We start from the raw sequence: 27,092 nt of genomic DNA, 5'->3' as shown, positions 1-27,092 counted from the left end.
CAGCGGGACTGGAGAATCCCAGCCACAGGCGAGGTCTGACTTAACCAGCACGTTTCTCTCCTCACAGGTCTGCTGAGTATTTCAGCATTTTCTGTTTATATTCCCGATTTCCAGCATCTACAACGCTTTTTATCATTGTGATCAGTGGATTAGCAAACCAAAGAATGTTCATTGAAATGCCACCAGTGAAATCTAATTCAATTTAGATTTTCATCAGCAAAGGTTATGGAGTTAAGATACAGATCAGGAGCAAAATTTCCTGGAATGGTGGAACAAGGGGCTGAATGGCCTCCTCCTGTTCCTATATGCAGGTGTATCTAAGAAATGCCTCCTGGTGAACCAGGATGTTCGATTCAGAATTTAACTTCTCATCTTTGTTTTTCTTCTTAGACTCATGGTCCAGCAAGTCAACTTTCGCTGGGACCTGCCCAGACAGCCTGGAGGATTCTTCCTGGATCCCCTTTCGTAATCACTGTTATGCCTTCCACTTGGAGAGGAATTCCACTCCCAAAGATGCAGCTGAGTTCTGTCAGAAAGGTGCGTGAACTGTACCATAGCGTGGGTAAAGAACCCTCTGATAATTAATCCCTGCTCTGTCCATCTCCGAGGAACAGGGTGTTGTGAGATCACCCGGACTGCTCTCTGACCTTCCTGGGCTGGCGACTATGTTTGATGTTCCTTTTTCAATGTTTTTGAACAGTGCAAGGGGCCAAGATGGTGTCCATTCTTGACGAGACCGAGAACGTGTTTGTATGGGAACACCTACAGACGTATGAAAATGACTCCAAAGGTGCTTGGCTGAGTCTCATGTACAACACGAAGAGTAAGTCTGTCTCCACACTAACGAGCAAACTGCAATTTTATTTAGGTTCATTTCCTACACAACGTGCATGCAGTGAGTAGTGTGCTTACAATGAACATGGCACAGATTTCAACAGAAAATTCTTAATGCCCACAAGACACTTCCTGGTGGCACAATCTTTGGGTCACGTTTTTTTCAATCGACGTTAACCATTGCGTCACATTAACATTCAGTTTTTCTGTCAGTGGTCACAATGTAGTTGCAGGTTCTGGCCCCTAGGTGGGGCTGTAAACCAAGGGGGGAATTTTCCCATTCCGCCTGCCAGGGCAGTGGGCAGACCAGTGGAAAGGTCCATCAACCTCAGGTAGGATTTTCCGGTTTTGGAGCGAGCGCAGCTGGAAAATCCTGCTCCAAGTCTCTTCCCATCTGTTGCCCTCTTGTCCATCAAAGTCAACCCATTCGCCAAGTATAACCATTGGAAATCTATGACAAAAACAGAAAATGCTGGATAAGCTCAGCAGGTCCTGGCAGTGTCTGTGAAGAGAGAAACAGAGTTAACGTTTCGAGTCCAAATGATCTTTCTACAGAACAGCACTGGCCACATTTTGCTTTTGTTTCACTGTTAGTTTATGTTTGTTGATTAAAGTGAGGGGACTGATTGATGGAAAATAGAGCAGCTTTTTAATTTTGGACGTCTCCCGTCAGCTATGATTTCAGTTCATTAAATGGAGTGCAGCTTCATAAAGAAATGTCTGAACCTTAACCACAGAAAAGTGCTTCTTACTGAACCCCTGAGACATTTCTCAATGGCTCATACAAGCCAAGCCCTTTGACTTCTCCCAGATATGTTTGATAATATGTCAAACCAGCTGTGGTTTGGCCCCCATCCGCCAGCATGGATGGAAACGATTCAAAATCATTTCACCGAGGACGTCTGCAAAATACTGCAGGTGCTGGAAACCGGAAATAGAAATAGAAGATGTTGGAAATACTGGGCATGTTGGGCAGCATCAGTGGAGAGAGGAAAACAGCTAAAGTGTAAAGTCGATGACCTTCCGTCAGAACTGGGAAAAGTTAGGGAAGTAATGGGTTTTAACCAAATACAGAGAGAGGGAAGAGAGGAACGAACAAAAGGGAAGGTGCGTGATAGGGTGGAAGGCATGTGAGATTAAGAGACCAATGATGGAACATGGACAATGGAAGTGGTAATGGGACAAGTAGAGATGGATTTGGGGAGGTTGTTAAGAACCTCACTGGTGTTACCTATGAGACTGTCTCAAAACTCCAAAGGATAACTTGAAACATTGGTTGGTAGTGGTTATATATTTGTTTGGAATAATGTGAGGAACAATGTACAATCCAGTGAGGAACTGGTCCGGCTTTTGTGCAAACAATTAATAGAGTATTTATTAAGGTAAATGAAAAGTATAACACATGACAAAAAAGATTAATATACACTGTGATACTTAAGTATATGAATAACTAATCACACCATTTTATATGAAATTACCTCTTGTTTCCAAAATGTACCAATGTATACATCAACATCCAATGACCAGAAACTCAACTGAGTCACCACGTAAGCACAGTGGCTACAGGAGCTGGTCAGAGGCTAGGAATACTGCGGCGAGTAACTCCCCTCCTGATCCTCCATAGCCTGTCCATCATCTACAAGGCACAAGTCAGGAGTGTGATGGAATACTCCCCACTTGCCCAGATGGGTGCAGCTCCAATAACACTCAAGAAGCTTGACACTATCCAGGACAAAGCAGCCCGCTTGATTGGCACCACGTCCAAAAACATCCACTCTCTCCACCACTGATGCTCAGTAGCAGCAGTGTGTACTATCTATAAGATGCACTGCAGCAATTCACCAAAGATCTTTAGACAGCACGTTCCAAACCCACCACCACTTCCATCTAGAAGAAAATATATCGTCATTCCTTCGCAGTCGCTGGGTCTAAATTCTGGAATTCCCTCCCAAACAACATTGTGGATCAACGCACAGCATGTGGACTGCGGCGAATCAAGAAGGCAGCTCACCACCACCTTCTCAAGGCCAACTAGGATGGGCAATAAATGTTGGCCAGCCAGCGACATCCATGTCCCATAAATGAATAAAATAAAATGTTCTCTGGACTCATTGAGACACCCATCTTCTCTAACAACATCCAATTTAGTAAATCTATAAGTCGAATCCAGCTAATAGTTACCACACAATACAGCTTAGATGACCAAGTCTGGGAAAATGTCTTTTTCTGCTTCAACGAAGGTAGGAAACTGGGTCTTTTAGAGGAAAACATCTACAATCTGCCGTGGCTCTAAATGTTAAGATAGAACAGGCCTCAATGGCTCTGATCACAGATGGAACTAGCCTGTCTGACTGTTGGATGGAAAACTAGCCTCCTTCCCCAATGAGGGTGCCAGCAGTTAATCTCTACAGTCTCTTTGATATTCCATCTGTGGATTCAGCTGTCTACATCTCTCAAATTCCTTGCCTTTAGAAGTTAACATTTGTATAGCCCGATTGATCTCTGGTAAGCAGTTTTTCTGATATGGAAATTCGCATCTCAATTTCTCTTGACACCCGCTAATCTTATTACTAGGAAAATCACATTTCATTATCCTTCTAGATGCCTGCTAAGCATGCCATTTGTCTGTTATTTAGTTTCAAAGAGTCATAGAGATTTACAGTGCGGAAACAGGCCCTTCGGCCCAACTTGTCCATGCCGCCCTTTTTTTTAAAAACCCCTAAGCTAATCCCAATTGCCCGCATTTGGCCCATATCCCTCTATACCCATCGTACCCATGTAACTATCTAAATGCTTTTTAAAAGATAAAATTGTACCCGCCTCTACTACTACCTCTGGCAGCTTGTTCCAGACACTCACCGACCTCTGTGTGAAAAAATTGCCCCTCTGGACACTTTTGTATCTCTCCCCTCTCACCTTAAACCTATGCCCTCTAGTTTTAGACTCCCCTACCTTTGGGAAAAGATAATGACAATCTAGCTGATCTATGCCCCTCATTATTTTATAGACCTCTATAAGATCACCCCTCAGCCTCCTACGCTGCAGAGAAAAATGGCTGATTTGATTGTGGCCTCAACTCTACATTCCTGACTACCTCATACCCTTTGACTCCCTTGTTAATCAAGAATCTGTCTTACTCAGCTTTAAGAATATTCAATAACCCTACCTCTACTGCTCTCTGGGCAAGAGAGTCCCACAGACTACTGACTTATTATTAGACCTCTATAAGGTCACCCCTAGCCTCCTACGCTCCAGAGAAAAAAGTCCCAGTCTAATCAGCCTCTCCTTATAACTCAATCCATCAAGTCCCGGTAGCATCCTAGTAAATCTTTTCTGCACTCTTTCTAGTTTAATAACATCCTTTCTATAATAGGGTGACTAGAATTGCACACAGTATTCCAAGTGTGGCCTTACCAATGTCTTGTACAACTTCAACAAGACGTCCCAACTCCTGTATTCAATGTTCTGACTGATGAAACCAAGCATGCCGAATGCCTTCTTCACCACTCTGTCCACCTGTGATTCCACTTACAAGGAGCTATGAACATGTACACCTCGATCTCTTTGTTCTGTAACTCTCCCCAACGCCCTACCATTAACTGAGTAAGTCCTGCCCTGGTTCAACCTACCAAAATGCATCACCTCACATTTGTCTAAATTAAACTCCATCTGCCCACTGGCCCAATTGATCAAGATCCCGTTGCAATTGGAGATAACTTTTTTCACTGTCCACTATGCCACCAATCTTAGTGTCATCTGCAAACTTACTAACCATGCCCCCTATATTCTCATCCAAATCATTAATATAAATAACAAATAACAGTGGGCCCAGCACTGATTCCCTGAGGCACACCGCTGGTCACAGGCCTCCAATTTGAAAAACAACTCTCTACAACCACCCTCTGGCTTCTGTCAAGAAGCCAATTTTGTATCCATTTAGATACCTCACCCTGGATCCCATGAGATTTAACTTTATGCAACAACCTTGATGCGTGATTAATTCACACGGGAGGCTAGAATGTACCCGGGAAATAAAGGCTTTTATTACTGACAAGAATGGAGCACACTATATACAATACAATCCCAGACTAAAGGGTCTCCAGGCAGTGCAGTGACCTTTATACTTCCCCTAGTAGGCGGAGCCAACTGGAGTGTACCACAGAACAATATCAACAGGTAGAACAGCCCAACCCTAACACCAACAGTAATTACAGTAACATATCTACAAACCCCCATAGTGCTGACCATCCATGGCTCAGCACTCATAGTGGTAACCAACTATGGTTCACCACAAACCTACCATGCGGTACCTTGTCAAAGGCCTTGCTAAAGTCCATGTAGACAACATCAACTGCACTGCCCTCATCTACCTTCTTGGTTACCTCTTCAAAAAACTCAATTAAATTTGTGAGACATGATTTTCCACTCTCAAAGTTTCATCTCAAGTTCAACTGTTAATCTTGTTAATTTTCCAAATTCCTAATAGAATTGGAAGTGGGGATAGAAGAATCATCGCTATCAGCTGCTGTTGAGAAAATGGGAGCAGAGGTTATGGTCTGAAATTGTTGACTCAGTGTTGAGTCCAGGAGGGTAAAGTGCTAATCGGAAGAGGCTGATTCTTGAGTTTGCATTCAGCCTCATTTCTAGGGCAGGAGGTTGAGGGCAGAGTGAGAATGGGGCGGAGAATTAATATAATGGGCAACCTGGGACTCGAGGTTACACTGCAGGCTGAACGGAAATGTTTTACAAAGCAGTTATTCAAAGAAGAGGCGACTGTGTCAGAAACGAATGCGAAATTAAAAGAAGCACCAGTTAATCACTGTTTCAGCTGGATGACACACTCTCCCTCTGGGCCTCTCCCTCTGGCTTCTTAGCCTCTCTCGGCCTTCTCATTAAAACTGATGGCGTGACATCAGCCAGCTCAATTTCTCTGCTTCCTTCACTCACTCTAATCTCCGTCTAAACTTGATGTTCCCTCAGGTCCAACACTAACATTGTCATCAAATCTGCTGATAAGGGTCCCACAGGTTGTCTGGTACTGATGGTGACTGGTAGAGACTGAACGCTAACTCTCTGACACAGTGGCACAATGGTTGGCACTGCTGCCTCACAGCACCAGGGACCTGGGTTCGATTCCAGCCTTAAGTGATTATCTGGTGTGGAGTTTGCACATTCTCCCCATGTCTGCATGCGCGTTTCCTCCGGGTGCTCCGTTTTCCTCCCACAGTCCGAAGATGTGTAGATTAGGTGGAATAGCCATGATAAATGCTAGGGTTACGGGGATAGGGAGGAGGGGGGGCGGGGGCTGGGCTGGGTAGGATGCTCTTTCAGAGAATTGGTGCAGACTCAATGGGCTGAATGGCGTCGTTCTGCACTGTAAAGATTCAATAACTATGTGGTCCTTCTACATCCTGGGACATGATTCCAGGACCAAACATCAAGCCATAGTTCCTGAGACTGTCACTGGCACGACCATACCTGGAGACCTTCCCTCTGTGGTTTCATAATCCCCCAAACCCGGTCATCCCACTCTATCAGGGAGAGGGTACTTACTGTAAGCTACAAGATAAGGCTGCTCTTAAATTGATCAATCATTAAACAGCATCCTGAGATCCGCAAAAAGGACCATTTTTGGCCCCCAAGGTTGATTTCTTCCTCCCTTGACTTCAGTTTATTCACTGCTTGTCTCGTTTCTTCTGACCTATGTCTGCAAATTTTCAAACTTTCAACATTTCCAGTTTGCTGGCCCTAAGCTGCTCCTCTTCACCATAGACACCCAATCTCTCTACACCTGCATCCCTCTGCGGGATAGTCTTAGAGCTCTCAACTTCTTCCTTCAAAGGAGCACCAACCAGTCCCCATCCAACACCACCCTCCTCGGCCTAGCAAAACATGTCCTCGCACTGCTCACGGACACCTTCCTCCTGATAAGAACTGTTGCTATGGTAATTCCTTGGTACTGCCCAGGAGATGCCAGCCAAGGTTACTGCACTGAAGTCTCTGGGGTGGGACTTGAACCCACAAGTTTTCGCCTTCAAGGCAGGTGTACGACCCATTGAGCCATGGCTGAGTAGAGGTCTGAGCTGCACCTTTTAGACATGAGGAACGTGTTTGAACCATAAACTGGGTCTGATTGTAGTTCACTGCTAAATGGCCGCCTCCATCAGTACTGTTTGGAAGGCTGATTTACTTTTGATATATAAAAACAGGATCAGTGAAGACGTAAGGGGACAAAGAATTGTATTGAAAGCTCTTCCCTTGAATCACCAATCGCTGACAATTAATCTGGAGAAAGGAATTGGGGCTTAACCACCACCAGTTACAATGGACAAAACAACTGTAGCAAAACGATGAAACAATGGATCAGGTCACAGAAATTTCCTGGAGTTCCAATTGGAATAGTTGTGAGCCTCTGTTGGAACATCAGTTGTTCAATCTGATGGCTGTTTGATGATTGAGCAATCTAAAAGCAGCCTTATTTCGTACCTTCCAGTACCCTCTCCCTGATAAGCTAAGGCTGTAAATCTTCATTTTGTCAGTGGAAAGTCACATTAGATGCTTTTAGTGACTGGCCAATAAAGGGGAGAGATAGTCGAGCTGTCAGTGACTTAGAATAACATGTCAGGGCAGACACTAATGCCCCCAAATCATTGATTCCTTTGATTGTTAATCATTCCACTATTTAATTATTACCATTTCCCATCTCTTGTCACCTGAGCACACTGACTCTTGCTGGGATATCGGCTGGGGTAGAGTTTGGTATTAGCTGCAAGCAGTGATCAAAATTGGGCTGGTTTGCAGAAGTGTTACTTTTTCTCAAGTTTCACTCCAACTTATTTGCATGTCCCTCTGAATGCAGAATCTTCCATGGACCAGAACAATTGTCAATGCTTTAGAGTGGTTTAAATTTGCTTTCAAAATATTCCTTGGTTTGTTTTAGAGCCTTTAGTTTGAGTGATTTTGTGAGTGGTGCCTGGCTCGAATGCAATGCTTTTTCAATTAGTGGGGAGATGGCAGTGTAGTGACAATGTGACTGGGCCAGGAACCCAGAGCCACAGACGAATGCCCTGGGGACATGGGTTCAAATCCCACTACGGTGGAATTTAAATTCAATCTGGAATTGAATATAGTTTCAGTAATGAGGTGTATGAAATTATCATCAATTGTTGTCAAAGCCCATCTGGTTTACCAGTGGATCTGCTGTCCTGACCCAGTCTGAACTACAAGCGACCCCAGACCTCTCAATTCAAGGGCAATTAGGGATGGGCAACAAATACTGACCTTCTCAGTGATGCAACAACCCATGAAAGAGTTTTTTAAAAATAGCGCAAATGACTGCAGAGACTCAATCTACGCTGAATTTTATACAAGTAAAATTCCTCAATCGTGTATGCTGGTTTTTACCTCAGCTTGAATATCTAGGCCATTATCTGAACAGTCTTTTAAATGGCTAAATCCAGACACTGGCTGTGAATGTCATCACAGCTTAACCTTTACTGGTGACTCCAGACCAGCTCTGACCAAGCGTCATACAGACTTGAATTGTTGACTCTATTTTCTCTCTCCAAAGATGTTGCCATACCTGTTGAACTTTTTCCAGCATTTTCTGTTTTTGTTAGCCTTTGCTAGCTCGAGTAACTTGGCCCACATAAAGGTTTCCATCAAATGTCACTAGGCAGCTGCTGGGATTGGGAACTTTCCCCCTCCATATCCCAAACTGGCTTTCGCAGAACTCTGGGGTTTCATAAGAAACATCCATGGATTCCGCAGTGTCTCTGGCCAGTGTAGGACTATAAGAAATAGGAACAGGAGTAGGCCGCTCGGCCCCTCGAGCCTGCTCCCCCATTCAATCAGATCATGGCTGATCCGACATTCCTCACATCCATTTCCCTGCCCTTTTCCCGTAACCCTTGATTCCCTTACTGGTCAAAAATCTATCAATCTCAACCTTAAATATACACAAGAATTCTCCCCCATAGCTCTCTGTGGCAAGGAGTTCAAAGATTCACAGCCCTCAGAGCAGAAATTCACCCTCATCTCAGTCTTAATTTGGTGCCCCTTTATTCTGAGACTATGCCCTCTGGTCCTAGACGCTCCCATGGAGGAGGAATCATCCTCTCAGCATTTACCCTGTCAAACCCCTTGAGAATTTAAATTGTAAAAAACTGTCCTTCCAGTCTGTCCAATTGGAGGAGGATTTCAGACTGTTGGCTACTGATAGGCACACTAGTCAACCTATCAGTGGCCAATGCATTAAGAAGCCGGACTCTGATTGGACGAGCTGGAAATAGTGGTAAAAATGACTATTCAAAGTCCCAGGTAAGGACAAGAGCAAAATTGAGCAGGTGCCAAAACAAGGTAGAGGCCATCGTGGGTCAGGAGGGGATGGGGTGTCACAGGGCGGGAGGGGAAGCGGTCAGGGGTGGAGGGGAAGGGGTCAGGAAGCAATGGAGAGAGGTGAGAGTGTCTGTGTGTGTGCATGTGAGAGAGAGAGAGGTGAGGGTTTGTATGAGGGTTGCTGTTTAAAAATAAGGTGTGCTTATTTAAGACGGAGATGATGAGAAATTATTTCTCAGATGGTCATGAGTCTCCGGAATTATTTTCCACAAAAGGCACTGGAAGCAAAATCTGAATATTTTTAAGGCAGAGCTAGATAGATTCTTGATTAACAAGGGGTGAAAGGTTACTAGGGGTAGGCAGGAATGTGGGGTTGAGGTTACAATCAGATCAGCCATGGTCTTATTGAATGGCAGAGCAGGCTCAAGAGGCCTAGTGGCCTACTTCTGCTCCTAATCCATATGTTCATATGTTTGTATGTGTAGTTAACCACATGGTTTAGTTAATGCGATTACCACATGGTGTAGTTAGTATGATCTAAGGAGATCCATCAAAGATGCCAAAGTACCGAACCAAGCTAGAGTCCCAGGCTAGCCACACAGACCCCCGCCGACTATGGTAAGGTCTGCAAGACATAACAGGCTACAAGGTGAAGGCAGGTTAAATCATCAGCTCCAACGCGCCCCTCCCTGATGAGCTCAATGCATTCTATGCCCATTTTGAGCAAGAGGTCAGCGAGAGCATGCCCTCCACCCTGGAAGCCCTGGATGAACCTGTATCTGAAGTCACCATTGCAGATGTCAGAGCAGCTTTCTCGAAGGTCAACCCACAGAAAGTGACTGGCCCGGATGGGGTACCCGGACAGGCACTCAGATCCTGCGCGGATCAGAAGACAGGGATATTCGCAGACATCTTCAACCTCTCTTTACAGCAACCTGAGATCCCTATCTGCTTCAAGAAGACGACCATCATCCCGGTACCAAAGAAAAGCCAAGCAGTGAAGCCTTAATGACTATTGTCTGGTGGCTCTGACATCCATCATTATGAAGTGCTTCAAAAGGTTAGTCATGGCACGAATCAATTCCAGCCTCCTGGATTATCTGGATCCACTATGGTTCACCTACCGCCACAACAGGTCCACAGCAGACGCCATTTCCCTGGCCCTGCACTCAACCCTGGAACACCTAGATAACAAGGGCACCTATGTCAGACTCCTATTTACTGACTACAGCTCAGCCTTCAACATTATTATTCCTTTGAAACTCATCTCCAAACTCCATGGCCTGGGGCTCGGCTCCTCCTTCTGCGACTGGATTCTGAACTTCCTAACCCACAGACTACAATCAGTAAGGATAGGCAACAACATCTCCTCCACAGCTAAGGCTGTGTTCTCAGTCCCCTAATACTCCTTATACGCCTATGACTGTATGGCCAAATTCCCCTCCAACTCGATTTTCAAGTTTGCTGACGACACCATCTTGGTGGGTTGGATCTCAAACAATGACGAGACAGAGTACAGGAATGAGATAGAGAATCTGGTGAACTGGTGCAGCAACAATAATCTCTCCCTCAATGTCAACAAAATGAAGGAGATTGTCATCGACTTCAGGAAGCGTAGTGGAGAACATGCCCCTTCTGCATCAATGGGGATAAATTAGAAATAGACGAGAGCTTCAAGTTTTTAGGTGTCCAGATCACCAACAACCTGTCCTGGTCCCCCCATGCTGACACTATAGTTAAGAAAGCCCACCAACGCCTCTACTTTCTCAGAAGACTAAGGAAATTTGGCATGTCAGCTACGACTCTCACCAACTTTTACAGATGCACCATAGAAAGTATTCTTTCTGGTTGTATCACAGCTTGATATGGCTCCTGCTCTGCCCAAGACTGCAAGGAACTACAAAAGATCATGAATGTAGCCCAGTCTATCATGCAAAACAGCCTCCCATCCACTGACTCTGTCTACACTCCTTGCTGTCTTGGAAAAGCAGCCAGCATAATTAAGGGCCCCACGCACCCGGGACATTCTCTCTTCCACCTTCGTCCGTCGGGAAAAAGATACAAAAGTTTGAGGTCACGTACCAACTGACTCAAGAACAGCTTCTTTCCTGCTGCTGTCAGACTTTTGAATGGACTTACCTTGCATTAAGTTGATCTTTCTCTACACCCTAGCTATGACTGCAACACTACATTCTGCACTCTCTCCTTTCCTTCTCGATGAACGGTATGCTTTGTCTGTATAGAACCATAGAAAATTACAGCTCAGAAACAGGCCTTTTGGCCCTTCTTGTCTGTGCCGAACCATTCTTTGCCTAGTCCCACTGACCTGCACTTGGACCATATCCCTCCACACCCCTCTCATCCATGAACCTGTCCACGTTTTTCTTAAATGTTAAAAGTGACCCCGCATTTACCACTTTATCCGGCAGCTCATTCCACACACCCACCACGCTCTGCGTGAAGAAGCCCCCCCTAATATTCCCTTTAAACTTTTCTCCTTTCACCCTTAACCCATGCCCTCTGGTTTTTTTCTCCCCTAGCCTCAGCGGAAAAGGGCAAGAAACAATACTTTTCACTGTATACTAATACATGTGACAATAATAAATCAAATCAAATCAAAATCAGTTACCACATGGTGTACTTAGTGTGGTTACCATATGGTGTAGTTAGTGCAGTTACACATGGTGTAATTAGTTTAGTTACACATGGTGTGGTTAGTGTAGTTACTGTGCAGTGTAGCTAGTTCAGTTATCACATGGTATATAGTCAATGTGATTACCATGTGTGGTAATTGGTGTGATTACATTGCAGTGTAGTTAATGTGGTTATGCAATATAAATAATGCAGTTATCACACAATATAGCTAATGCAGATACCATATGGTGTAGTTAAAGTGGTTTCCATGAGGTGTAGTCAGTGGGCTTGTCACATGGTCTCGTTAGGGTGCTCACTATGAGCTGTAACCAGCTCTTCATTCTCTTGCTGTTTTAGGTGGTTCACTCGTCTGGCCTGACAAGACGGTCTTGAACTATTCAAACTGGGCTCGTGAAACTGAGAATATGAGGTTAATGAGTGCAAACACTTGCTATTGGATCAACAGCAACACTGGCATCTGGGGAATTGGTCCCTGTACCAGTTTCACACGAGGCGTCATCTGCAAAATGCCAAGAGGTAAGAAATAAAGGGAAACAGCATTTTTCAGATTGGCATTTGCTCCAGCACTGGATGGGTAGGTGCTCAGGGCTGTGCAAGTAGCTGATTTTACAATGTCGCCATCATGGTGGCTGGGGTAGGGTAGGGTGGGGATTCTCTGCTCCTGTCCAAAGTCTCCTCCTACAGGCTGGCACAGATGGTGACCATTCAACCCCTACTATCCCAGGGTTTTCCCAGTTGAGTTTTTCCCTGTCCTCATTCAACATACACATTAGTGGACCTGAATGTAGAGGTGTGATAAGTTCGCAGATGGCACAAAAATTGGTGGTGTGGTAAATAGCAAGGAGGAAAGCCTTAGCTCACAGGGCGATATAGATGGGCTGGTCAGATGGGCAGAAACCGTGGCAAATGAAATTTAACCCTGAAAAATGTGAGGGGATGTATTTTGGGAAGGCTAACAAGGCAAGGGAATACACAATCAACACTGGGAAGTACAGAGGACCAGAGGTTCATTAATGCGCATGCCCATAGATCTCTGGAGACAGCAGGAGAGGTAGAAAAGTTGATTAAGAAGATGTAAGGGATACTTGCCTTTATTAACTGAGGGATTGAATATAAGAGCAGGGAGGTTATGATGGAGCTGTATAAAACGCCCGTTAGCTAGAATACTGTGCAGTTCTGATTGTCACACTATAGGAAGGATGTGATTGTACTGGAGAGGGTGCAGAGGAGATTCACCAGGATGTTGCCTGGGCTGGAGCGTTTCAGCTATGAAGAGAGGCTGGATAGGCTGGAGTTGTTTTCCTTGGAGCAGAGAAGACTCAGTGGTGATCTGGGGACCTGATTGAGATGTACAAAATTATGAGGGGCATAGATAGGGTGGATAGGAAGGAATTTTTCTCCTTGGCAGAGGGATCAATATGTGGAGATGCCGGCGTTGGACTGGGGTAAACACAGTAAGAGTTTTAACAACACCAGGTTAAAGTCCAACAGGTTTATTTGGTAGCATGGCATTTGCTACCAAATAAACGTGTTGGACTTTAACCTGGTGTTGTTAAAACTCTTTGAGGGATCAATAACCAGGGGGCACAGATTTAAGTTAAGAGGCAGGAGGTTTATAGGAATGTGAGGAAAAATCTTATCACCTAGAGGGTGGTGGGAATCTGGAACTCACTGCCTGAAAGGCTGGTAGAGGAGGGAACCCTCCCAATAGTTGAAAAGCATTTAGATGAACACTTGAAACGCCATAGCTTACAAGGCTAAGGACAAGTGCTGGAAAATGGGATTAGGATGCTTCGGTGTTTGATGGCCAGTGCAGTCATGATGGGCCAAAGGGCCTCTTTCCGTGCTGTAAAACTCTATGACTGTGACTCTCTATGACAATGATTTGTGAACTTTCTATCAGAGGTTAATAGATTAGCAGCGAGGGGCAGAATTCCTGACTGATTCCTGTCCTCCACCCTACAGCTCTCAGACACTCAGCTGCTTTACTCTACCATTGTCATAGTCCCAGCTAATTCAACACAACTTTCACTTTGTGTGACAGTGAATGGCAGGACAGAGGCTGGGAATTCTACAACGAGTAACACCTCCTGACCCCCAAAAGCCTTTCCACCATCTACAAAACCCAGATCAGGAGTGTGATGGAATACTCTCCACTTGCCTGGATGAGTGTAGCTCCAACAACACTCAAGAAGCTCAACACCATCCAGGACAAAGCAGCCCATTGGATTGGCTTTCCACCCATAAACATTCATTCCCCCCACCACTGCCGAATTGTGGCAGCAGTGTGTACTATCTACAAGATGCATTGCAGCAACTCACCAAGGCGTCTTACCACAGCACCTTCCAAACACACAACCACTACCACCTTGAAGGACATGGGCAGCAGATATCTGGCAATACCACCACCTAGAAGTTCCCCTCCAAGCCACACACCATCCTGACTTGGAAATATATCGCTGTTCAAAGAAGAAAGAAAATTACACCAGAGGAACAGGCCCTTCGGCCCTCCAAGCCTGCACGGACCATGCTGCCCTTTGAACTAAAACCCCCTACCCTTCCAGGGACCGTATCCCTCTATTCCCACCCTATTCATATATTTGTCAAGACATCCCTTAAAAGTAACTATCGTATCTGCTTCCACTACCTCCTCCGGCAGCGAATTCCAGGCACCCACCACCCTCTGTGTAAAAAGCCTGCCTCATACATCTCCTTTAAACCTTGCCCCTCGCACCTTAAACCTGTGCCCCCTAGTAATTCACTCTTCCACCCTGGAAAAAAGCTTCTACCTATCCACTCTGTCCATGCCCCTCATAATCTTGTAGACTTCTATCAGGCCCCCCCACCAACCTCCGTCGTTCCAGTGAGAACAAACCAAGTTTCTCCAACCTCTCCTCATAGCTGATGCCCTCCACACCAGGCAACATCCTGGTAAATCTTTTCTGTACCCTCTCCAAAGCCTCCACATCCTTCTAGTAGTGTGGCGACCAGAATTGAACACCATATTCCAAGTGTGGCTTAACTAAGTTTCTATAAAACTGCAAAATGACTTGCCAATTTTTAAATTCAATTCTGTCACTGAGTCAAAATCCTGGAACTCGCTTCCGAACAGCACTGTGGGTGTAACTAACTCACCACCACCTTCCCAATGAGTGATGGGCAAAAAATGCTGGTCTAGCCAGTGACATGAAAGGATAAATTTTAAAAATTGATGAGTGTCAGGAGAGATGTAAATGGATAGCCAATTTGCTGTCATCCATTTTACACGGTCACTGCCTTAGATTGGAGGCCAGATTGTTAATTCTTTCAATGTTAATTAAACTAATGCAATTTTTCAAATTTACTCTCACAGTTCAAGAAAGCAGCCTTATTGCTACCTGTAAGTAAATCTCCTCCAGTATTTTCTGTTGCTCATTTCTGTTTAGACACAGTGATTCAATGTTAAGGTTTTCTTTTGTGTCTGTGTTGCGTTTGTATTTGCAGCCGGCTCGCAGGGACACACCTTAGACATCATCCTGTACGTGCTGGGCGCGTTAGTGCTGCTGGCAGTGGTGGTGGTGCTGCTGCTCCTGTATCGACGGCGGGTAGCCTCGGGCTCGCGGCGCGGGGCTTTCGAGAGCGCGCGATACAGCCGGACATCCTCAACGCCCAGTGAATCCGTGGAGAAAAACATCCTGGTGTCCGACATGGAAATGAACGAACAGCAGGAATAACCCTGGCACCTGCTCCTCCGTCTCTTCACCCTGGAGCGGTGTGCAAGGCACAGACTGGTGTTCAGAACATAATGCAGGTCAACATGGAGTCCCAGAGCAGTCTGGCAGTGACACAGTTGGTGCTGCTTAATGGGGATATGCCTTAAAAGGATACATTCCTCAGGCATCCAGTTTTATCTATATATCTATGTGTGTGTGTATATATTATATATACATACATCAATACTGGTGGATTTTATCTGATAAATGGGGCAATTTGTATCCACTAGGACCCTCCAATAAATAGCTTCAACTGTGTTATTGACCTTGACGCAGGAGTGTTTCTATGTAAAAGTGCACAATCCAATGAATAAAATCATCGCGCACTCACTGTGCCTGGTGAGCCTCCCATCAGTTTCAGCATGGTTCAAATGTTGCCCGCTCTTTCCCAGAGCCACACTTTCCACAGACAGGAGGAAGATGCATGAGTGTTTACACTGGGTGAACGGAATCTGGATTGGCGTCAACATTCTTTTGGAACGGTTCCTGTGAGCAACCGTTAAACGTCCAGGTGACCCCAGCTCACAGCAGACCTTGAAGGGCTGTTGACAAGGAGTGACTGGCCGGAGACTGATGGTGGATCAATCTGAAAGGGTGGCAATGTGTGCCCGATGAACACTGTGTGGACTGTACCTCCTCTGACCCATCACCTCTGACCCACTTAACTCATGTTTAAAATGATTAAGGGACTTGCTAGGGTAGATAGAAAATAACTATTTCCTTAGGTGGGGGAATGGGGTGTCTGGAACAAGGGGGCAGAACTTTGAAATTAAGATTAGACTGGGGTGATGGCAGGAGTTGCTTCTTCACACAAAAGATGGTGGAAATCTGGAACTCTTCCCCTTCCTCCCCCCAGAAAGCTGTTCACTAAAAACATGAAAACTGAGATTGATAGATTTTTGTTCAGCAAAGGGTTAAAGAACAAAGGTGACCGAACTGAATGAGGCAAGAAATTTGAGGGACCAAATGGCCTCCTCCTGTCCCCATACTTCCAATTTGCAACCAGATAACCAGGAGTTGAAAATCATGTTTTTCAGAATAAATGAGGGAATGAACAAGTCAAGTAGGTTGGTTACAAAATGTAGGGGAAGGAAATGAGTCAGCATCAGCAACTTTGGAAAGATTTTCGATCCCAGATCAGAAAATGTGAGAATGTACCTCAAGTGATGACGGGTAATCGTGATCGGTCAAAAATTGGATCATTAGAAGGTATCCTCTCTACTAAGTGTTGTTGCATTCATTAGGTTGTAACTGTGCATGTCAGAGTCACTTCCTGTTCAACAGATCGCTCGTATTCATCGCAGGAAATACCCCACAATTCCACCTTCCGATGAAATTAAATATCAGGGTGGGGAGACCTTTTTTTTTGAAGGGTTAATTTCATGAGCTAGTGTTCCCAGTCACAAGTTCCAGGAATGTTCACTCCGATCCCATAACTTTCTGTACACTCATTTTAAAGGATGAAGGATCATGAAGGGGACGATGATGATGTGTCCAAGTGCTCGCAGGCAGGCAGTTCCATACCAGGAGCACAGTTTGTAATGTGAGACCTACACTCCTGATCTATTACATAGATGTAAATTTAGGGAAATACAGTCAAGCTTGTTACCAAAATCCTACTTATGTTAAACAGGCTGATGGGTGACCTTATAGAGGTTTATAAAATCATGAGGGGCATAGGTAAGGTGAGTAGCCAAGGTCTTTTCCCCAGGGTAGGGGAGTCCAAAACTATAGGACATAGGTTTAAGTGAGAGGGGAAAGAGTTAAAAGGGCCCTGAGGGCGGTGCGTGTATGGAATGAGCTGCCAACATTTAAAAGACATTTGGACAGGTGCATGGTTAGAAAAGGTTTAAAGGGATATGGGCCAAACGCAGGCAAATGGGAGTAGTTCAGTTTAGGAAACCTGGTTGGTATGGACGAGTTGGGCTAAAGGGCCTGTTTCTGTGCTGTGTATCTGTATGACTCTGGTTAAAACCTCTGATAAACTAGCTGATGATAGCATAGCACTTCATATTGTGGCATGCAGCTACTCTGAGGTATTTCTCTCAGTGTCTTTAAAACTGAGGTTACTGGCTTTTGAGTACATTTAGATTTCAGGTTCCGTCACTTTACACTATGGGCTTTATCCATTGGGTGTGATGAAGCTGCATGGTGCTGATTGGAGGTTAGGGCAGTTGTTAGAAGCAGTGGTGACCAAGGTTACTGTTAAAGGGAAGGGTCTGTGAGGGGGACAAGGTGAGGGCAGTGTGTAGCAGAATTTGAGACATGTTGCTGGTAGGGAGTTATAGTTGGCTAATGCAAAGGTGAGAAACACCAGTCAGTCGGGTAATGAGTCAGAGGGAAAGGAGTCATATCACCATGAGATCTTTCCTCAACTAGAGGGGAGCTGACCCAAAACAAACATTCCTGAATGTTAATGTCATTCTATACTCTTCTGATCTTTGATGTTTTTTCAGATGAAGGGATTGCAATGCTGGAGACCAATATTTTTTCCACTTTGCATCTTCCAGGAATTCTGGGCACTTTACTGTATTTGTGCACAGCGCTATTCAGAGACTTGATGACAATCAAATGATGCAGGTGGGGGTGGAGGGGATGGGAGGGGTGGAGGTGAGGGAGGGGGAGTGAAACTGGTCAATGCCGGTAATATGAAAGAGGTTCACAGCAAACCAAAGGCCACGCCACATCCCATCGAAACCAATGTTTTGGGAATACTGGGAAGCAGGTTGTTGATTTCCTGACTGAACCTGACTCACACTATTGGTCAAAGACCAATTTCATCTATTCACAAGAATCCAAATATTCTTAGAATAACATCCAGTACTTTTTCTCCAGGGGTTGTGTTGGGGGGGGGAAGGGGATGAGGGGAGTTTAACCCCTTCCCAAACTGAAAGTTATTTCAAATTTTTAAGACATTCATGTTTACTTTATGATTGAGGGCTTCAACAACTGACTTTCTGTCCAACTTTATCGCTGAGTATAACAGAGGCAGTGAAATTTGCCAAACCGGATTCTCACAATAAAGTGTTTTTTTAAGTTTATGTTGTGAAGAGTGTTTATTTTGCCATGAATACCCCATCAATATTCTCAAAGAGATAAAGGGTAGTGCAGCCAACCACAGTTCTGGGAAGTGATTTCAATGGGGGTAGTCGAGGACAAAGGGATAGATAGGTATCTTCAATACCTGCACCAGCTGGGCAGAGCCCAGAGAGGAACATCTCACAGCCATCACCCCACCCACTTGACTTTCATTCCATTCATTTCAGTTCTCCCTGCCACAGTAACGTAACCAATCAGAATTAGGAAACCACCATCTTCTCAGGGCCATTTAAGGATGGGTAATGATTGCCAACCTTGCCCATATCTTCCATATGTCGAGAATGAATAAAGGGGAAGCCTGCACGGTGCTAAGTCGAGATGCAAGGAAATCAGTGACCCCTATCCTCCATCTCCAACCTTTCTGAGCGTTAAAGCCTCTTCATTCACTCCTCCTGCTTTTTGTCTCTGTCTCTCTCTCTCTCTCTCTCTCTCTCATGCTAATGGCAGCTCAGTTATGTTATTTCATTGGATTGACCTTAATCTAGTGGGACAGAATGGGGTCAGCTCCAGATATCGGGCTGACTGAGCCATCTTCAGCCATATTGGATCAACTTATCCATTGTTTAAGAGAAGTGAAAAGCATTTACAGACCTCAAAATTCACCTCGCAGTGGTTCACATGTTGTATTATAACATACTCATAATATGTGTGGGGATTGGTTTATTTCGACCTGCACATATTGGAAAATGTTGTCCGACTAGAATCCACTTGCATCTATTAAGTGATCTGCCCACCTGACAATCCAAAATGGAGAATGTGAGGCCCAAGAGAGAAAGATGTGTGCAATGTCAGTGACATTTGGTGAGTGACACTCCTTTGCAACCTCCCACTCACTGTGAACCTTAACCCTTATGGGCAGTGTGTTTATGAACACAATACTTTATTGAGGTTTGACTGTATTCAGCTGAAGGATAAAATGAGCTGCGAAGCAGTGGCTTTGAATATCTACACTTTCTGAGGAATTGGGAAGAAACTCCACTGCTGGCTTTGGCCAGCCTTCATTAATTAAATGCATTTGAGCAGGTTTAAATTTCTGGTGGCTACCAAGATTTTTCCTGTTTTATTTGACAGTAAATAGATGAAGAAAGCTTCTATAACAACACCATAGGGTAGACATGTACTTGGGATTACTACAGAAATCTCAGCCATTCCCAATAGGAAATGTCCAGTGCTATGTTGGGTAGCGATGTTAATGAGTGGAACTGAGAGAATAATTGGTTGATAAGTCTCATTTTATTGTAAAGCAACAGGGTTCCAGTTGTTATATAACACTGTGTTTTATGCCATTTCATTTATCTCATTTAGAAACATAGAAAAACTACAGCACAAAACAGGCCCTCCGGCCCCACGAGTTGTGCCGAACATATCCCTACCTTTTAGGCCTACCTATAACCCTCCATCCTATTGAGTCCCATGTACTCATCCAGGAGTCTCTTAAAAGACCCTATTGAGTTTGCCTCCACCACCACTGACGGCAGTCAATTCCACTCGCCCACCACCCTCTGTGTGAAAAACTTCCCCCTAACATCTCCCCTGTACCTACCCCCCAGCACCTTAAACCTGTGTCCTCTCGTAGCAGCCATTTCCACCCTGGGAAAAAGCCTCTGAGAGTCCACCCGATCTATGCCTCTCAACATCTTATATACCTCTATTAGGTCTCCTCTCATCCTACGTCTCTTCAAGGAGAAAAGACAGAGCTCCCTCAGCCTATCCTCATAAGGCATGCCACTCAATCCAGGCAACATCCTTGTAAATCTCCTCTGCACCCTTTCAAACTTTTCCACATCCTTCCTGTAATGAGGCGACCAGAACTGAGCACCGTACTCCAAGTGGGGTCTGACGAGGGTCTTATATAGCTGCATCATTATCCCCGGACTCCTAAATACAATCCCTCGATTGATAAAGGCCAGCACACCATACGCGATTTGTTGATAATTTGTTGATAATTTGGGCAAATGATTGGCAGGTACAGTATAATTTGGATAAATGTGAGGTTATCCACTTTGGTAGCAAAAAAAGGAGGGCAGATTACTATCTGAATGGCTATAAATTAGGAGAGGGGAATGTGTAACGAAACCTGGGTGTCCTCTTACACCAGTCACTGAAGGTAAGCATGCAGGTGCAGCAGGCAGTAAAAAACGCTAATGGTATGTTGGCCATCGTGAGAGGATTCGAGTACAGGAGCAGGGATGTCTTGCTGCAGTTATACAGGGCCTTGGTGAGGCCACACCTGGAATATTGTGTACAGTTTTGGTCTCCTTATCTGAGGATGTCCTTGCTCTAGAGGGAATGCAACAAAGGTTTATCAAATTGAATCCTGGGATGGCAGGACTGATTTATGAGGAGAGAATGAGTCGGTTAGGATTGTCTTCACTGAAGTTCAGAACAAAGAACAAAGAAAATTACAGCACAGGAACAGGTCTTTCAGCCTTCCAAGCCTGCACCGACCTTGCTGCCTCACTGAACTAAAACCCCCTATCCTTCCAGGGACCATATCCCTCTATTTCCATCCTATTCATGTATTTGTCAAGACGCCCCTTAAAAGTCACTACCGTTTCCGCTTCCACTACCTCCCTCGGCAACAAGTTCCAGGCACCCACTACTCTCTGTGTAAAAAATCTGCCTCGTACATCTCCTTTAAACCTTGTCCCTCGCACCTTAAACCTATGCCCCCTAGTAATTGACTCTTCCACCCTGGGAAAAAGCTTCTGACTATCCACTCTGTCCATGCCTCTCATAATCTTGTCGACTTCTATCAGGTCGCCCCTCAACCTCCATCATTCCAGTGAGAACAAACCAAGTTTCTCCAACCTCAAGAATGAGGGGGATCTCATAGAAACTTCCAACAGGACTAGGCAGGCTAGATGCAAGAAGGTGGGGTGTCCCGATCAAGGGGTCAAAGTATGAGGATACAGGGTAGACTGTTAGGACAGAGATGAGGAGAAATTTCTTCACCCAGAGAGTGGTCAGCCTGTGAAATTGAGGCCAAGACATTGAATGTTTTCAAGAAGCAGCTAGATATAGCACTTGGGGTGAAAGGGGTCAAAGGATGTGGGGGGAAGTCATGGTCAGGCTGTTGAGAAGGATGATCAGCCATGATCATAGTGAATGATGGAACAGGCTCGAAAGGCCAAATGGCCTCCTACTGCTCCTATTTTTTATGTATCAATGTAATTGGCATTATCAATATTGCTGGGGTCCTAGTTGACACTGATGAAGAGCAGCCTAGCACTGCACAAGCAAGGCTAACCAGTTTCCGGTGAGCAGTGACTGGAGAAGAGGGGGGAACCAAAGGACCCTCGTTCCATAGAATCATAGAAACCCTACAGTGCAGAAGGAAGCCATTGATTCTGCACTGATATACACCCACCCAGGCCTATTCCCTGCAAACCCACGTATTTACCCTGCTGGTCCCTCTGACACTAAAGAACAATTTATCATGGCAAATCCACCTAACCTACACATATTTGCACTGTGGGAGGAAACAGAGCACCCAGAGGAAACTCACACAGACATAGGGAGAATGTGCAAACTCCACACAGTCACCTGAGGCCAGAATCGAACCCGGGTCCCTGGCGCTGTGAGGCAGCAGTGTGCTAACCACTGTGCCATCCTGTGTGCCACCATGCCACAGAAGCAAATATCCTATTCCCGTTGGAAGAGAATTGATGTAGAAAGTTCATTGATCCTGCACAGTGCCTCGCAGGGAAAGGTCAGGCTGCCACTCATGGAGCAAGAACTCACATCGGTCTGTCCTTAATGAGCAGGTTAGACAAGAACATTCTTTGCACAAAATCGAGATGCTGGTGATTCCTCATTTTTACAATGATATAAATAACCAATCATTCATAAGAGATTGAGTAAATACATGGGTTCATTTATGAATGCTAGGCACAGGACAGCACAGTGGCGCAGTGGTTAGCACTGCTGCCTCGCAGCGCCAGGGACCCGGGTTCAATTCCCTGCTTGGGTCACTGTCTGTGCAGAGTCTGCATGTTCTCCCTGTGTCTGTGTGGGTTTTCTCCGGGTGCTCCAGTTGCCTCCCACAGTCCAAAGATGTGTGGGTTAGATGGATTGGCAATGCTAAATTGCCCCTTAGTGTCAGGGGGACTAGCTAGGGTAAATATGTGGGGTTATGGGGATAAGGCCTGGGTGGGATTGTGGTTGGTGCAGACGCGATAGGCCAAATGGCCTCCTTCTGCACTGTAGAATTCTATGATTCTATGTGAACTTGAACAGAAAACATATCAGAGATGTGTGTGCAGTTACTCTGCCAAAAGCAAAAGTAGAACTAAAACAGGATCAGGTGACGCTTTCAAATGATGTCACGCTGCATTTCCTCCAAGGAATATTACAGCAACTATAACCTGACCTCTGATATTGTTGCTTATCAATGTTAGACAGGATGAGTGTGCTGCAATCCCTCAGACGTACATTACAACAACTGATGTCATTCCAGTATGTTTACAAAACAAACCAATCCTCAACTCCAGCAAATACAGAAATATTAACCCTGAAAACACCACAGAAAGAGTTAAAATATCCAATGATTCCAGTTTTTTTAATTCTATACTTAGCAAGGCAAACTGTGCATAAGTTACTCCTGTCCCAGGAAGGAAATAAATGATCAGATCATTTGTGCAATCTGTATATCTGAGTTCTTAGTAGGAGATTTATCACGAGATACGTGCATCTATAACTCAGCACTTCCTAAAGCAGTGTGTTCATTGCTGTAATATAGGAAATCTGAAGAGGACACATTTTGGCATTTTATCCAAAAGGCAACATCCCCAACACTGCAGCACCCCTTCAACACCTCACTGGAGTGTCAGCCTAGACTTTGTGCTTTAGTCTCTGGAATGGACATGACCCCTTGCCCTTCTGACTCAGAAGTGAGAGTGCAACCCCCGAGTCCAGCTCACACCCGATGGTGATGTTAATGGTGTTATGATCCTTATGGCCAAAAAAACAAATTGACCAAACTACCTGACTGAGAAAAGCAACGGACAATGGTCATTAATAGAAATGAGGAAAAGCAAGAGTCCAAACATTGGCCCCTGGGGAACTCCATTTCAAACCACCCTCCAAAAATCATCCATTAACCTCTCTTGTTTTCTGTCAGTCAGTCACTTTCATATCCATGTAGTTAGTGTCCCTTTTATTCCATGAACTGAAACTTCCAACAAATCTGTTGTGTGGCACTTTATCATACAAGTTTTTGGAAATCAATGTACTCTCATTACTCATTACGCATTACTCTCATCAACCCTCTCTGTTACCTCAGCAAAGAAAACTCCAGCAAGTTCATTAAATTTGTGCCAGCTTTCCTTAATAAACCCGCATTTGCCCAAGTGACTATTAATTTTGTCCTAAATTATTATTTCCAGAAGATTTCCCACTACTGATATGTGGAATGAGCTGCCAGAGGAGGTGGTAGAGGTGGGTACAATTACAACATTTAAAAGACATTTGGACAGGTACATGATGGGAAAGGTTTACAGGGATATGGGCCCAAAGCGGGCAAATGGGACTAGTTCAGTTTAGGAAACCTGGTCGGCATGGACAGGTTGGGCTGAAGGGCCTGTTTCCGTGCTGCATACCTCTATGATTCTATAGCCCAATTTTACTGTCCTGCCCGCCACGGGAATCAGAGCGGGGAGGGGCAGACCGTGGAAAGATCTGTTGACATCGGGTGAGATTTTCCGGTTTTGGGGCGAGTGCGGCTGGAAAATCTCACCCTGCGACTCTATGACCCTGTAGTTGCTGGGTTTATCTTGACTCTTTTTTGGAACAATAGTGTAACATTTGCAATTCTCCAGAAACTGCACCACTCGAGTCAAAGGAAGACTGGACAATTCTGGCCATTGCCTCTGTAATTTCCATTCCCAGTTTCCTCAGTACCCTTGGATGCATTCCATCTGATCCCTGCAGCTTATCCAATATCTTCTCCTTATTAATTTTAAAACCTTCAAGTGTCTGAATTCCCTTCTCTTTTACCATGGCCTGAAGAGCATCTTGTTGTTTGGTACAGACAGATGCAAAATATTCATCTAGTACCTCAGCCATGCCCCCTGCTTTCATGTTTAAATCCTCTTTTTGTCCCTAAATGATCCCATATTTCCTTTTACCACCATTTTACTATTAATATGCCTATAGAGCACTTTTGAATGCCCTTATGTATTAGCTGCCAGTCACTCGCCAAGCTTTTTTTTTCCTTCTCTTATATTCTTTTTCACTTCCCTTCCGAACCTTCTATATTTAGCTCTCAGCTGCATTATCCACCTGACATCTGTCAGATGCAAACTTCTTCTCCTGCTTCATCTGAATCTTACCAGGGAACTCTGGATTTGTTCCCCTTGCCGTTCCACGGTGTGAGAATATACCGTATCTGTACCTGACTAAAGGCAGGCCCATTGTTCAGCTGCCAATCTTTGACTCCAGTTGGTCCACCTGATTGTCAAGAATCAGGTAAAGCAATGTCTGCTTCCTCATTAGACTGGAAATTTATTGTTATAAGAAGTTCGTCCAAACACGCACTCTTGCCCTTCTCTGCTCTTTCACAGAATACTACAATGCAGAAGAGGCCCTTCAGCCCATCGAGTCTGCACTGACGCATGAAAGGCCCTGACCTGCCCACCTAATCCCACTTGCCAGCACTTGGCCCATAGCCTTGAATATTATGATGTGCCAAGTACTCCACCAGGTACTTTTTAAAGGATGTGAGGCATCCCACCTCCACCACCCTCCCAGGCAGCGCATTCCAGACCGTCACCACCCTCTGAGTAAGAAGGTTTTTCCTCAAATCCCCCCTAAACCTCCCACCTCTCACTTTTAACTTGTTTCCCCTTGTAACCGACCCTTCAACTAAGGGGAACAGCTGCTCCCTATCCACCCTGTCCATGCCCCTCATAATCTTGAACACCTCAATCACCTCAGTCTTCTCTGCTCCAACAGAAACAACCCAAGCCTACCAAACCTCTCTTCATAACTTAAATGTTCCATCCCAGGCAGTATCCTGGTGGATCTCCTCTGCACCCTCTCCAGTGCAATCACATCCTTCTGTTAATGTGGCGACCAGAACTGCACACAGTGCTCCAGCTGTGGCCTCACCAAAGTTCTATACAACTCCACCATGACCTTTCTGCTTTTGTAATCTATACCCTGACTGATAAAGCCGAGTGCGTCATATGCCTTTTTCACCACCCCATTAACCTGCCTTTCCTCCTTCAGAGATCTATGGACAAACACACCAAGGTCGGTTTGTTCTTTGGAACTTCCCAGTGTCAGACCTTTCATAGTATAATTCCTTGTCAAATTACTCCTTCCAAAGTGTATCACCTCACACCTTTCAGGGTTAAATTCCATCTGCCACTTATCCACCCATTTGTGACCATCTCATCTATATCTTCCTGTAACCAAGACACTCAACCTCACTGTTAACCACCCGGCCAATCTTTGTGTCATCGGCAAACTTACTGATCCTACTCCCCCCACATAGTCATCGATGTAATTTATATAAATGACGAACAATAGGGGGCCCAGCACGGATCCCTGTGGTATGCCATTGGTCACTGGTCTCCAGTCACTAAAACAGCCGTCTGTCACCACCCTCTGTCTCCTACTGCTAAGCCAATTATGAATCCACCATATCAGATCATCCTTTATCCCATGTGCATTAATCTTCTTAATAAGTCTCCCATGTGGGACTTTGTCAAAGGCTTTGCTGAAATCCGTGTAAACTACCTCAACCACACTACCCTTGTCCACACACTTGGTTACATGCTCAAAAAATTCAATCAAATTTGTTAGGCATGACCTCCCTCTGACATATGCTGACTATCCCCGATCAAACCTTGCCTCTCCAAATGGAGATAGATTCTCTCCTTCAGAATCTTCTCTAGTAGTTTCCCAACCACAGACGTGAGACTCACTGGTCTGTAGTTCCCTGGCTTGTCTCTACAACCTTTCTTAAATAGTGGGATCACATTAGCTGTTCTCCAGTCCTCTAGCACCTCCCCGGTGTGGAGATGCCGGCATTTGACTGGGGTAAAGACAGTAAGAAGTCTCCTTCAAGGAGCAGCGCTTCGAAAGCTAGTGGCTTTTGCTACCAAATAAACCTGTTGGACTTTAATCTGGTGTTGTGAGACTTCTTACTGTGTGTACCTCCCCAGTGGCCAGGGAGGAATTAAAAATTTGGGTCAGAGCCGCTGCAATTTCCTCCCACAACAACCTGGGACACAATTCATCCAGATCTGGAAATTTGTCCACTTTTAAGCCGGCCAATACCTCCAATACCTTGTCACTCCCTATGATAATTTTCTCCAGTGCCTCACAGTCTCTCTCCCCGAGTTCCATGGGTGAAGACAGATGTGAAATATTCATTTAACACCCGACCAATGTCCTCTGCCTCCACCC

General features: G+C 45.0%; 1 protein-coding gene across 1 annotated transcript in view; it reads left to right on the top strand.

Annotated features, from left to right (window-relative positions):
• Window positions 1-19,091, top strand: part of mrc2 (mannose receptor, C-type 2) — a 286,794-nt gene extending 267,703 nt beyond the window's left edge. Inside the window, exons 26-30 of the mRNA XM_078222936.1 lie at window positions 391-537; window positions 701-823; window positions 12,163-12,342; window positions 15,179-15,205; window positions 15,310-19,091. Coding sequence (XP_078079062.1) covers window positions 391-537; window positions 701-823; window positions 12,163-12,342; window positions 15,179-15,205; window positions 15,310-15,539 — 707 coding nt within the window. The 3' untranslated portion in view covers window positions 15,540-19,091. The remainder of the gene's footprint in view (window positions 1-390; window positions 538-700; window positions 824-12,162; window positions 12,343-15,178; window positions 15,206-15,309) is intronic.
• The last annotated feature ends 8,001 nt before the right edge of the window (window positions 19,092-27,092 follow it).

This window comes from Mustelus asterias, chromosome 11 (genome assembly GCF_964213995.1).
Source record: "Mustelus asterias chromosome 11, sMusAst1.hap1.1, whole genome shotgun sequence".
NCBI classification, from domain to species: domain Eukaryota; kingdom Metazoa; phylum Chordata; class Chondrichthyes; order Carcharhiniformes; family Triakidae; genus Mustelus; species Mustelus asterias.
Note: the sequence above shows the minus strand (reverse complement) of the source record. Positions and strands in the feature narration are given on the sequence as shown.